General features: G+C 46.1%; 2 protein-coding genes across 2 annotated transcripts; both read left to right on the forward strand.

Moving 5' to 3' along the window:
* Nucleotides 1-213: 213 nt before the first annotated feature.
* arrdc3b (arrestin domain containing 3b) lies at nucleotides 214-6,113 on the forward strand. Its single transcript, XM_047015002.1, has 8 exons — nucleotides 214-717; nucleotides 3,281-3,362; nucleotides 3,553-3,700; nucleotides 3,854-3,956; nucleotides 4,098-4,354; nucleotides 4,491-4,644; nucleotides 4,980-5,134; nucleotides 5,238-6,113. Exons 1-8 carry the CDS (start codon nucleotides 438-440, stop codon nucleotides 5,307-5,309), a joined length of 1,251 nt encoding a protein of 416 aa, XP_046870958.1. The 5' UTR covers nucleotides 214-437; the 3' UTR covers nucleotides 5,310-6,113.
* Nucleotides 6,114-10,568: 4,455 nt separating this feature from the next.
* On the forward strand, nucleotides 10,569-13,085 carry cetn3 (centrin 3). Its single transcript, XM_047015012.1, has 5 exons — nucleotides 10,569-10,720; nucleotides 10,922-11,057; nucleotides 11,152-11,266; nucleotides 11,430-11,621; nucleotides 11,955-13,085. Exons 1-5 carry the CDS (start codon nucleotides 10,704-10,706, stop codon nucleotides 11,996-11,998), a joined length of 504 nt encoding a protein of 167 aa, XP_046870968.1. The 5' UTR covers nucleotides 10,569-10,703; the 3' UTR covers nucleotides 11,999-13,085.

The following is a 13,085-nucleotide window of genomic DNA, read 5'->3' on the forward strand; positions in this document are numbered from 1 at the left end:
ATATTTAATTATATACTTTATATTATATATTATAATAATATATTTAAACTATATGCTTATTATATGATTTGTTCGCTAGATAAGATGTTGGAAATACACGAAAGGTTTCCTGTGGGAACTTAGTGTTTTAAAACCTGCGGAGGGTGGTAGGTTACTGCGCGCACATGCCCAGTAAGGTTGTTTTTGCGCACAAGCTCCTATAAGAAAGCACTGGAGTCTCGTTTTCATTTTCAGACTGTATTCCGGAGACTGCGGAAGCATAGCCTAGATGAACATGCCATCGACATCCACGGTGACTGGCACAAGATACTTCTATGTTTTGTCAACTAAAAAGCCACTGACATAGCCTGTTTGCAGCCTGGCTATGAGAAAAGTGCTTATGGCTGTGCAAGTCGGAGGCTGAATTTCTTCCTATTCATAGACGTTTTTTTTAAAACATGGTGCTGGGCAAGGTAAAGACCGTAGCGGTCTGCTTCGACTGTTTGAATGAAAGCAACCTGCCCGTTTTCTCCGGTGGCGACTCGGTCTCAGGGAGGGTAATCGTGGATGTCACCGGAGAGGTACGCGTTAAAACGTTGAGCATCAATGCGAGAGGAGTAGCAAAGGTTCGGTGGACTGAGTCCCGGAATGCAGGAGCCAACACTGCCTATACTCAGAATTACACCGAAGAAGTGGAATACTTAAACCATTACGACATCTTATTAGGAGAGGAGAGAGGTAAGGGACAACAACATTGTCGTATTCTCACAGAAATAGGATATAGCCTATATTTATATCGGGGAAAGTTGTCTTTCTGTTGCAGTAGGTTAGGGCTGATCATTTTACTTGTTGAGGACTGCCTTTTACTAAATGGTGTATTCTTATCACACGTACAGTAATTGCACACAGAACACACTGAAATCAACAACTGACAATCTAAAGTCTAATGTGAACCCCAAGAGCACCTACAGTGGTGCTGATGCGAGTGGTCTAGGTATAGTCCTTCTCATTCACTGAACACAATGTGTAATATAATTAATGTCATATAGCCTAACTAATTTCGTCTATTTTAATGGTGACTTTACGTCTTGATTGAGTGGTCCAACACATTAGCAGTTAAAGTTGTCAGAGCATCCTTTCCTTCCACATTGGGTAATGACTCCTAAATGTATGAACAAAACGCACATTTGAAGTTACAGTCAACAACAAAAGTCTAGTGAAATTAAAACGACACCCATTTCTAATAACATTGATCGTTTTAACGGTTTCTGGCAGTTAAAAATAGGCTGTCAAGATATTCTGAAGTTAAGGCTACTCCCTTTGTTAGAAGCGGTTCAAACCTGTTCAGAGACTGGTTTAGAGAAGGGGGGTAGTGGGGAGACAAGCCTCTCTCGTCACTGATTGGTCCAAACTCTCCTATGTGTCTGCAATGACATCATGCTTTCTGAGGAAGCGACTGAGGTACAGCATCCTTTGAAGCAACCCTGGCTGAACTCGAACTCAACTACATTAATAATTTGTTATGTCCTAATGTAATTTATGGTACTTAAGCGACATGTTACATCAAGATGTTAACATATTGAGGCTTATTGTCACGACGTGACTGCAATGACCACATAGTCATTAGTATCTCAAACAAAGACAAACTAACACATCTTGATCACCAATATAGTCCAGCTCATGAATATTAAAACCAGCTATTTTGGCGAGACAGACACGAAATTGATAGATAGGAACATAAGAAACATTTTGAGTCTGACGCGTCCATCTACAACAGTAGGACATCCCCAAGACCGACTGAAGAAGATGGTTACCATCACTCAGGAAAAGGCAGTCCTGCCTTAGATAGGAAAATCTTTTTTTTATGTACAACTGTAGACCCATGCGAATATCAATTAGCTAGGTACCTCTGTGTTCTTTTAAAGAGTCAAACAAGAGTATTTCTGGATGACCAGCATCAGAACTCTTCTTATCTTCTTATGTCTTATTCTATAACAGGACTTTTCAGTCATTGCTGAAATGCTGGAACAAGGCTTGAGATTGTGTCAGCCAAATCTTTAATCTTGCCTGTACAATTAGAAAATGTTGAATGATGTTCATTGGTTGTCTGGTTCGTCTGTACAATAAAATGGACGCTGATGAATAAATGAAATTGAATGAACCTGCTCTTGTTGTCTGTCTTTATTTACCAGCTTTTCTCCTGTCATGAGTGTAAAACTTGACCCTGAACTGAACCCTTTTTAAGGCGGTGGTGCTGTGTGTAGCTCTACTTATCCTCCATCCTCCCATAACACATGGGTATAGATAAGGAGGAAGGAAATGCCATGCCGTATTTCAACCAATAGCAGTTTGAGCTGAAATTTATGCGTGAAGTTTCCTCCAATGGGAGGCTGAGTTATAATGCATGCGCTGGAGTATCCTGCTGAGGGAAGCTGCTTGTTCTGGTTCATACCGGTCTGCTCCTGCTCTGTCTCTCTCTGTCTCTCTCTCTCACTCCCTTGCTCTCTCTCTCGCTCTCTCTGTGCTACCAGTAACTTACATACATACAGCATTCAGCACACTCTCACGGACTGGTAATGACAGCCGTGCTGCTGAGGAGAGCATGTGTGTGTGTGCAGAACGAACACACACAGACACGCACACACACACACACACACACACTCAAAAAGAAGCCAAGGAGAAATGGTCAGATTTGCTGATGTGGCAGGAAACTGAACTAAAAGCAGCCTTAAGCAGGATAATGTAAACATAAGGAAGTGAATGAAGGTCATGTTTTCAGTTTCTGGGTGGGTCTCTAACGATTCACCCTCTGCCGAATCAGCATGCAAGGAAATTTGAAAGAAAAAAACAAGATATAACACTGTAAATGTGTGCATGTGTTAAGCTGTCTGTGTGTGTCCGTGTGTGTGGGAGGTTTCAACATCAAATCGAGCTCAACACGTTTGTTACAATGTGCTAATATTTTGAAATGAAATGTTTCCTTAATCCTGTAAAATAGTTCACTTCTGAATGTGGTTGGAACATTGTATGGTTTGTATGTTGACACACGGCTAACTTTTCAGGAAATAAATAAATACCTTGATACAAAACTATTCAGTGCGTGTGTCGTTTCCTGCTTGTGAAGTTTATCTGTTTATAGCTCAAATGACATCTGGTGTTCCCTCCAAACTGCCATAACATTGAGTAGGGACCTTTGTTTTAGTCTAAATGAGCATTCTGGTTTGTGTCAAATCTCTGTGGATGCATGTGCCACTTATGGTACCCTACAGTGTATTTGGAATCTTGTTGTTCTTTCTTTCAGATGAGGACAGTCCAGAGGAAAGCCTTACTGTTCTCCATACAGGCATACATGAGTTTGCCTTTAGCTTCCACTTACCACAGATGTAAGTAATGGGGCACACACACACACACACACACACACACACACACACACATACACACACACACACACACACACACAAGCATAAAACATAACCCCATTTTCCCACAAACACCAAAGATATACTGTACAAATGAACACATTATCAACCTGGAAAAATGTGTTCTTTTGACCTCCCTCCTCCTCTCTTCAAGGCCCCTTGCCACCTCTTTCGAGGGGAAACACGGAAGCGTGAGGTACTGGGTGCGTGCAGAGCTGCACAGGGCCTGGCTGCTACCTGTGAAGGTGAAGAAAGAGTTCACTGTGTTTGAGCACATCGACATCAACACACCACTGCTGCTGGTAAGGGGGAGGAGCTCGAGGAGGGGAGCTGTCGCCCTGGGGGGGGGGGGGTTTGAACACGGCTGTAGTCGGGTCGTTTTTTGGGAAACGAATAAGGATGACGATGATGATTCATGTCGCTCTTTATTTGTGTGTGTGTGTGTGTGTGTGCAGGCTCCTCAGGCTGGTACTAAGGAAAAGACCCTCTGTTGCTGGTTCTGTGCCTCAGGTCCAATCTCTCTCAGTGCCAAGATCGAGAGAAAGGGCTACACTCCAGGTTCGACCGGGCCCGAATCTCTCTCTCTCACACACACACAGCACCACTGACCCCCCTCCCCCAGCTGCTCCGGCAAAAAGAGCCTATCCGACCCCCTTCCAGTCTCCCATCTGACAGACGACCCTCTCCTCTCTCTACCAGGGGAGTCCATCCAGATCTTTGCCGAGGTGGAGAACTGCTCGTCTCGCGTCGTGGTGCCCAAGGCGGCTCTTTACCAGACCCAGACCTTCTTTGCCAAGGGGAAGGGCAAGCAGATCCAGCAACTGGTCTCCAACCTGCGTGGAGACCCCCTGCCCCAGGGCAAGAGCCAAAGCTGGGAGGGCAAGCTGCTGAAGATCCCCCCGGTGTCCCCGTCCATCGTCGACTGCCCCATCATCCGGGTGGAATACGCCCTGGTGGTGAGTCACCGTTGATTGGGGGGGCCAGTGTGTTCTCATCCAATGGGTAGCCCCCCTATACATCCAACAACCAGTGATGTGGATGATTTGGGATCTTCTCGGTTAACCTCCCCCGCCCCTCCCCTCGCCCTGGCAGGTGTATGTGGACGTCCCCGGGGGGCTGAACCTCTCTCTGTCGTTGCCGCTTGTCATCGGAACGATCCCCCTCCACGGCTTCTCCAGTCGCACCTCCAGCATTAGCAGCCAGTGCAGTGACTCGAGCTGGCTGGGCCTCCCCGAGAGACCTGAGGGTACAACCACACACACACACACACACTCTGACACGCCAAGGTACACACACACACACACCATCCCAAACCTTCTCAATGCTAACATCCAACTCACGAACACACACAATCATATCCTAGCCTGTTCACGTGGACTCACACGTGGACAAGTCCACACGCCGACACTTGCACAGGGCTCCGTGGGAAACATGCATACACACGCGAGCGAACACGTTCACCATCATGAGAACACTTCGTACCGCCGGCACAATACGCACGCAGACACACAGCACGCGCTCGCTGATAAAACCCCCCGGTTCCGTCTCCTGAGTGTACGTTTTCTGCGCTTCTCCCCTCAGCTCCTCCGAGTTACAGCGACCTCGCTGTATCTGAGGCCCACAGGCAAGGCTGCCTCCAGGACTGCGACAGGCCCCAGGTCAGCGCCGAAGACCAGGCACCACATCTGGCCTACATCACTGAGTTTCGATACCAGCCCCCACCACTGTACTCAGAGGTACGGCCACGCGCACAAACGCACGCACGCAGGCACAAACGCACACGACGCCGACACACCAATAGCTGTCAAATCGTTTGACTTTGTGCCCTCTGTCCGTTAGATTGACCCCTACCCAGACCCGGCGCGTGGGACCCAGGGGGTGGGGAGAGCCGACACCTGCCCCTCGCGCTGATCCGCTCCCCAGACGAGCAGTCCTCTGACCCGCGGGCAGGTCCGCCCCACGTTACCTCCCCCCCACCCCCGCTCCTCCCCCACACTGCCGGACATGATTCAGCCACCTCACCATCGGCTTCGGCGGCATATTGAACCCGAGTCGGAACCGATCCCAGTGTGTCCGCCCCCGGGGGGGGAAGGGTCGCGCGAGGCGTCCTCGGTGTGGTACCGGAGAAGGATGCGGCGTTCCTATGCCGATGGTTGACCTCTGGTTAGGAGATCGTCTAGGTGTTCGTCCCTCTCTGGACTCTGCTACCACGATGTTCCTGCAGAACAAATATGTACAGGTGGGAACCAAGAGCACTGTTGGACTGAGTAGCTTGCTGCCTCCAAGTCAGTTTTGCACATTCCTTTCTCCCTGTTTCTACACACACACACACACATATACGACTCCACAAGCCTTTATGCTAAAAATGCATCCGCTGGTTTTTTCACCATTGAACTCCTTAAGTAAAAGCCAGACAAACGGAATGAGGGCCGGTCTCAGCGACACGTGTTGAGCTCAAGCATGAGGTCCATTGTCTTCTTACCTAGATCACCGTGGTTACCATAGCCTTGAATGGATAAAGGTGTGTATTTCCGAATGGGGGGGGGGGGGGGGGCTCTCTTGAGATAGGCTTGAATGCACTAAACGGAGGAGGGGAGGAGGAGATCACTAGAGGAGAACGAACAAGTCCCACATCCCACAACGCCTCTCTCTCTCTCTCTCTCTCTCCCTCTCTCTCTCTCTCTCCCTCTCTCTCTCTCTCTCTCTCTCTCTCTCTCTCTCTCTCTCTCTCTCTCTCTCCCTCTCGCTCTCTCTCCCTCTCGCTCCCTCTCTCCCTCTCGCTCCCTCTCTCCCTCTCTCTCTCTCTCTCTCTCTCTCTCTCTCTCTCTCGCTCTCTCCCTCTCACTCTCTCTCCCTCTCTCTCCCTCCCTCTCTCTCCCTCTCTTCCTCTCTCTCCCTCTCTCCCTCTCTCTCCCTCCCTCTCTCTCCCTCTCTTCCTCTCTCTCCCTCTCTCTCTCTCTCTCTCTCCCTCTCGCTCTCTCTCCTCGGTGTCTCTCAGGAGTGTGAGGCCGGGCCTCCGTCACCGGCTCCAGAAGAGCTCTCTCTCTCACACCCCTGCACATACGTGTGAGCATGTGCTCGCTGACGAGCCTGTCGGCCCCCGCGTTTCCCCCGCGTCAGACCAGACAAGGACCAGACGGGTTCTGTTAGAGAAAAGCACAGTTTAGACACGGGGCAAACGAGCCTCGCACGCTGGCGTACTGATTCTCGGGGTATCTGAGATGGCTTGGAGGCGTACACTCACGAACCGATTTCTTTTTTAAGCCGAGTGAGAGGTGATACAGCTTTGCGCTCCGGTGAGGCCGAGTGGAAGAGGATACAACAGTTATAAAGTTTACAGATTAAAAAAGAAATCTAACCAAGCTTGTTAGTAAAACATTGAGTTATTCTTCCAAACTTGTCAAAGATAATGAGTGCAATATATTTTTCTATTTATTGTTTTTTTGCACTAGTTTTCCAATGTTGTGTTTCCTGTGTATTAAGTCATTATTTGGATCTGAATGCTGCCATGATATTGCTTTTTATAAAAAATAAAGACGCTTTTTTCTAGATGTCCTGTTTTCCCCTGTGTAAAGCTCAATCAACCAAGGGTTACACAAACACAGTGTATTGTAGATTGTGTTGTTGAGGCCTTGAGGAAATTCTCCAGACGATTCTGTCTGTAGTATTTTTGTGCTTCAGTCTTTTGTAGACCTATATGCCAGCAACAGCTGCTGCTTTCCTCTTTTATCCTCCCCTCTTTCCCCTCTCTCCTATTTCTCTCAACGCTCTGTACATGCGGGTGTCTGGTGGACATAGTTTATAGGAACTACTGACCTAATTCCTTTCGTAATCTGGAAAAATCCTGGAAACCATGACTGACCCTTTCAGATGATTTGATAAAAACAAATGCTATCTCTTTTTCTCTCACCATACATCCTTGACGTTACCCTCCTTGCATGCTTATGTCACCCAATTGCACAAAATGTTCTTGTGCAACTGTTCATTATACTGTACAAACAGGCATCAATACGAATAGAATATCAATATTAAACATGACCACTTTAGCAAATACGTAATTCAAACAATAAATGACAAAGTTGACACAGTACTGTCTATAGAAAAAAAGTTTGTTTAGTTAGTTACTGTGTATTCACTCACAGGAAAGTGGATCATATGTACACATGTGTCTCCAAGTACCAGCCTGTTACAGGGTACCACTTTATAGGCATTTTGACTAACTACCCAAGAACTAACTGTCAGAATCTGAAATGACACGTGACACATACCTTTAATGAGAAAGGCGTATGTGGTTAATTTTTACACCCACCGACAGACATTGCTATGTACAAATTCATCACCCCAACGTGACCAGGGATGTCTGCACATGTTAAGTAATCATCTTTTCCCTCTTGTGCTTGGCAGGGTCCTTTGTGCTCTTGAAACAAACACATGCGACCGCCTCCACGCACACACACAAAAACACACACACACAAACGGTGAGAGGTCACATGAGAAAAGTTTTGGCTGCTGTTTCACAGGAGCTGCTACTGTTCCAGTGATAAACACAAACCGGTTTGGACTGGACTGAAAGATGCAGCCAAAGAAGCAACACAGTGTGTGTGTGTGTTGTGTGTGTGTGTGTGTTGTGTGTGTGTGTTCTGACACAGATATTTAGAATGCCTGGGACGTGTTATCAGGGGCGATTGTGGGCTTTCTTATTGCCTCAGTAGAATACACTCCAGGACTCCTTTGATTGGCAAATGTGTGTATGCATGCTGGTGTGAGCACAGTATGAGTGAAAGAATGCATGTTCACGTAAGTGGGTGGTCAGACGTTATGATTGTGTCTCACAGCACAGGAAGTACTGAATCAAGGGAAAGAGACAGGGCAGGCGAAATGAAATTGACGATGCTAGTCCCGACCTTCGCGGCGTCGTATAAGTCGCTCTGGATAAGAGCGTCTGCTAAAATGACTAAATGTTAAATTAGTCACAGCACACCTCCACACTTAGTGGACTTCGCTGGAAATCTGGTGTGTGAGATAGGTCTGTTTGGACAGGAACGTGAGTTTACAAATAGGTGTGCACAGTATTTTGCCATGACTGTCAGTGACACATAGGCACATATCAAGTTCAAGTTTTCTGGCATTTGGAACAAGTTCCACTAGAAGTCTTTGGTCCTGCTCCACTTGACAACCCTAGCTGGAATCCTTTCTAAACCTATATTGAATAATCCTACTCTTTACGAGCAACTTGTCTTCATGATAATTCAGAAATGGTAATGTGTTTTATACAACACAAATAAAAAGGAGAACATTCTGATGGGTGAGGGATGGTGGTGTGGGGTATAGTCTGGTGGAGGGACAGATAGTTCAGGGGGTGGGTGACAGGGGTGAGGGGTAGCAGTCTAGTGTGGTGTGGTGTATAGTCCGGTAGGGGGACAGAATGTTCCGGAGGGAGGATGACCTGGGCAGAGGGTTGGCAGGGTGTGGCGAGGTAAAGTCCACACAGGGGTGGCCGATGGACTACAACTCTTCTTCGAGTCGTCGCATTGCCTGGTGACAATGAAGTTGTCGTGGAATCTGTTCATAGAGTCATGATGCTCCGCCATGTCGAGTCCCTCGACAGTCGTGGTGGGAAGTGTCTGTGGAGATGGAGAGGGCTCTGCTGCAGCTGCATGGGGTTATAGAGGTTGCTGATGGCTGCTGGGCCCACGCTAATCTTCTGGGCTGCTTTGACAACTCTGTGTAGGACCTTCCTATCCTGGGCGGTGGTATTGCTGCGAGGCCGTCGGCCAAGAGACAATTGAGAATTCCAGCGCTCGTTGACAAGCGTGTGTGCTCATGCCCCATCTCTGCTGGCACCTCAGGTAGCGGAGGTGCTATTGGGTCTGCTTCAAAATGCCCCCTCCCCCCCCCCCCTTCTTAGGAATCTGAAGCAGGTGATTCAATCTCCACCCCTTCACAGGGAGTGTCTCTTTTTACCCTGTCTTCAAAGTGTCTTGTTGATGTTCACGACCCGGTTGTTCCCCTGACACCACGCCACGAGGTCTGACACTTCTCACCCAAAGGCCAATTCCGTGGCATCAGACCCATCGCTGTAGTGTCAAATAGATGATATGGTTTCGTGCACATGCATTCACGTACACATACACACACAACCTGTGATTGATCCACACTGACGTGTGGGGCCGTGTGTCTGCCGGCAGTTTCTAGAAATGACAACTATGTGTTTACAACCAGAGTTAAGGTCTAGATATCCACCCACTGTTAGACTGAGCTGTTTCTTTTTCATTCTTTTTAACGCGTATCTCAGACACTTAGCCTCTTGGACCAAACGTTCTTAACTCATGTGGACATCTCCAGAGTCTATATGTTGTCTATAATTTTATCCCACTCAAGGCTGATTAGACTTTCTATTCATTTCATTTATTTATTTGTCATTCTGAACATGTTGATATATGAGAACGAAATATGTACTCAGGGCCAGCTACGTACTATATAGAAAATAAATCATATTCAAACATACAATCCATTAAAAATAATTAATTGGAAAAATAACCTACTGTAAACTAAGCTAACATATTAATATAAAGCCTCAGACAAGATCTTAATACATCAATGATAGCTTTTCACAACAGAAATTATAGGTCAACTTAGAATGATACGATATTAAGATTCCTTGAGGCAACTGTTGCCAGTTTAGGTTCTATTTTCTAACATAAGAACGTCGGGTCCCTGGATGGTACATGCCAGGTTACATTTATGGCAGTCAATGTGTTGTGTTCATACTCAAACCAAGGCCGTATGCAGAGAAGAAACTGAAACAAACGATCCACTTCTGAAGCCCATATGGGTGTGATTAAAGGCTACGGAAATTCACCTTGATACAGTGTCAATCTTGATGACAGTATTATACGCGCACACATTGAGTTAGGACGACCTCTATTGGGCATGACTGACTTAATTTCAGCTTAACTAAAAGTGGATTTAGCCGCCATCTTTTGCAAGTGTCTGATCATGATGAGAAACTTCATAATTTAAGATTATTAATACTTATTTCCCAAAGTCTAGACTTATTCTAGATACATGTTATGTGGTAGATCTCATATAAACTACAAACTTGCCGTTTAGGTTCATGTCCTAATGTGACCAATAAAAGAGTACTTTGCAGCAACATCAGTGACCAATAGAAAACATCGACACTGGTGGGGATCAACGGATTTGCTTGGAGGAGGATTGTTGTGGTTTTGGCAAAGCAGCAACGTCGAAAACAGTAACAGCAGACAAAAAGTTCTCACTGTTGCCAAGTGTACAGTTATAGCTATGAGTCTGTCCTTAAGGTAAGTACCATGCTACCTGTCCGGCTGGTTATAAGCAATCAATATATCACCTAGAGCACCACATAATAGAACCCTCTGTACATCTAGCTGGTGTTAGCTAGCTAGTAATTCTAGCGTTACGTTAGCCAGCTGGCCAATGGCACTCTTTTCAATTCAGCCTAACCCGTAACCCTGTACGCCTCTTTTTGTTGTCGGCTACAGAACCGAACTAGCTACCGATAAAACGAAGAGGAAGAAGAGGAGAGAGTTGACCGAGGAGCAGAAACATGAAATCAAAGAAGCGTTCGAACTGTTCGACACTGATAAAGATAAAGAAATAGACTACCACGAGCTTAAGGTAAACATCCCATTCCTTCTTTATCCAACCGACCATAGTCAAACAACTATTGGCTCAATATCCATGTCAAATTGTTGAATACGATGGTTTGCAGGTGGCAATGCGTGCTCTAGGCTTTGAAGTAAAAAAAGTCGACGTTCTGAAGATACTGAAGGATTACGACAGAGAGGGAAACGGCAAAATAACGTTTGACGACTTCAATGAAGTTGGTGAGTTGCTCTCACGAACGGGCCTTGCTCTTAAGGGTTTGTGAGTTCCAGCTTCAACTTCATCCCCACTGCATTCTGTGGAGAGACAGCGTACTTTTGCTCAAGCGCCAAAAATGCTCAGCCTACTCCACGTGTCTCGAGTATATATGTGTGTGACCCCCAGTGACAGATCGAATGCTGGAAAGGGATCCCAAGGAGGAGATCATGAAGGCCTTCAAGTTGTTCGACGACGACGACTCAGGCAGGATCAATTTAAGGAACCTGAGACGAGTGGCGCGGGAGCTGGGCGAGAACATCAGCGACGAGGAGCTGCGCAGCATGATTGACGAATTTGACACCGATGGCGACGGGGAAAGTGAGTGGTGGTTTTACACGCCTCCCGGGCCGACGCATAGACTTCTGACGTTCTGCACCTTCATCAGGAAGTTTGAGGGACTTGTCTGAGCAACGACATCAAATATATCTTCCAAAATAAAATAGTTTTGATCTTGAAATAAACACAGCAGCATTTGTTCTTACCAAACTTTCACAAAAACACCCTCCTTTAACCATAATTTAAATAACATCATAAACAGTGCAAGCCCCTGATCAATTCCCAGGCTAGCTGTTCAATAATCGCGGTGATTCTTCAATGCTCTCTATTCTTTACTGTCCTGAGCCTTCAATTGGATGTTTGTCTCTCCCACAGTAAACCAGGAAGAGTTCCTCTCCATAATGACAGGAGACTCGTGATTGGACGCCCGCTGTGCGAGTGGGTCCTATCCTGCGATCTGTGGTTGAAACCTGGGTGTTCAGGACCATGTAAGAGTCATTTCATCATCAGTGCCTGGGGAACATCTCGTCACCTTTTGGAGGATGGAGAAGGAAAGAGAAAGTGCTAAATACATCCGTTTGTAAAAGTAAAGCAACCCTCTGATGAAAGGCTTCAAACGACTTGTTTCGCTGTCAAGTTCAAGTTCAAGTTCAAGTCTTTTATTTGTCAGGTGCACAGAGCAACACAAGGTTAGACTGGGCACTGAAATTCTTAAGACAAGACAACGCAAGCACTTGGCATAACATAACATATAAGTACACAGAACAAATTTACATCTATGCTGAGCTTAGATAAGTGAACTTCCTAAATATACAGATAGCAATAAATAAACGACTATACTAACCCTAACACTAAAACTTCCTAAATTACAGATAACAATAAATAGTACGCTATACTAACCCTAATACACAAAATTTGCAAATTTACAGATCAGTGACTTTGTCAATGACCAAACAGGAGCCTGGTGGCGAGGTACAGTAGTGCAATGTTACTGAAGAGCAACCAGTAGCTGAAAGTGACAGTGTATAAGTGACTAGTGTGCAGTAAAAATGTCCATATCAGTGTCCATTGAGAAGCCTGATGACCCTTGGGTAGAAACTGTTGTCCAGTCTGCGTGTGCGCGACCGGATGCTGCGGTAACGCCTGCCAGAAGGCAACGGGGTAAAGAGACTGAAGGATGGGTGGGAACAGTCTCTTAGAATCCTGCTGGCTTTCCTAAGGCAACGTGTGTGGTAGGTGTCCTGTAGGGCTGTCACAAATGGGTCTGCATAGCACTGCTTTTTTGAGGACTCGGATGAAGACGGATGAAGATCTGTAAATCAGCCCCTCTGTACTGTTCATTCCATCGGTATTCTTAGTGAGGGTAAAACGTTTTGTTGTAGACGGAGTTGAGAGCGTTCTGGATGATAGCTTGTTCTCAATGGCATTTCTATTTTGTATTCTCCAAAGTGTTTGGCTGTGCTATTTATTTGACAAGAAAAATATAATTAAAATTGATAACGACTG

The sequence above is a fragment of the Hypomesus transpacificus genome, unplaced genomic scaffold (assembly GCF_021917145.1).
Source record: "Hypomesus transpacificus isolate Combined female unplaced genomic scaffold, fHypTra1 scaffold_27, whole genome shotgun sequence".
NCBI lineage: Eukaryota > Metazoa > Chordata > Actinopteri > Osmeriformes > Osmeridae > Hypomesus > Hypomesus transpacificus.

Bases quoted from the DNA above. Each gene is read 5' to 3' on its own strand.
- cetn3 (XM_047015012.1), top strand. The intron at 11,058-11,151 runs GTAAACATCCCA...GATGGTTTGCAG, and splicing joins TAGACTACCACGAGCTTAAG to GTGGCAATGCGTGCTCTAGG. The intron at 11,622-11,954 runs GTGAGTGGTGGT...TCTCTCCCACAG, and splicing joins CACCGATGGCGACGGGGAAA to TAAACCAGGAAGAGTTCCTC.
- arrdc3b (XM_047015002.1), top strand. From the start codon at position 438: ATGGTGCTGGGCAAGGTAAAGACCGTAGCGGTCTGCTTCGACTGTTTG. The intron at 3,957-4,097 runs GTTCGACCGGGC...TCTCTCTACCAG, and splicing joins GAGAAAGGGCTACACTCCAG to GGGAGTCCATCCAGATCTTT. The intron at 4,645-4,979 runs GTACAACCACAC...TTCTCCCCTCAG, and splicing joins CCTCCCCGAGAGACCTGAGG to CTCCTCCGAGTTACAGCGAC.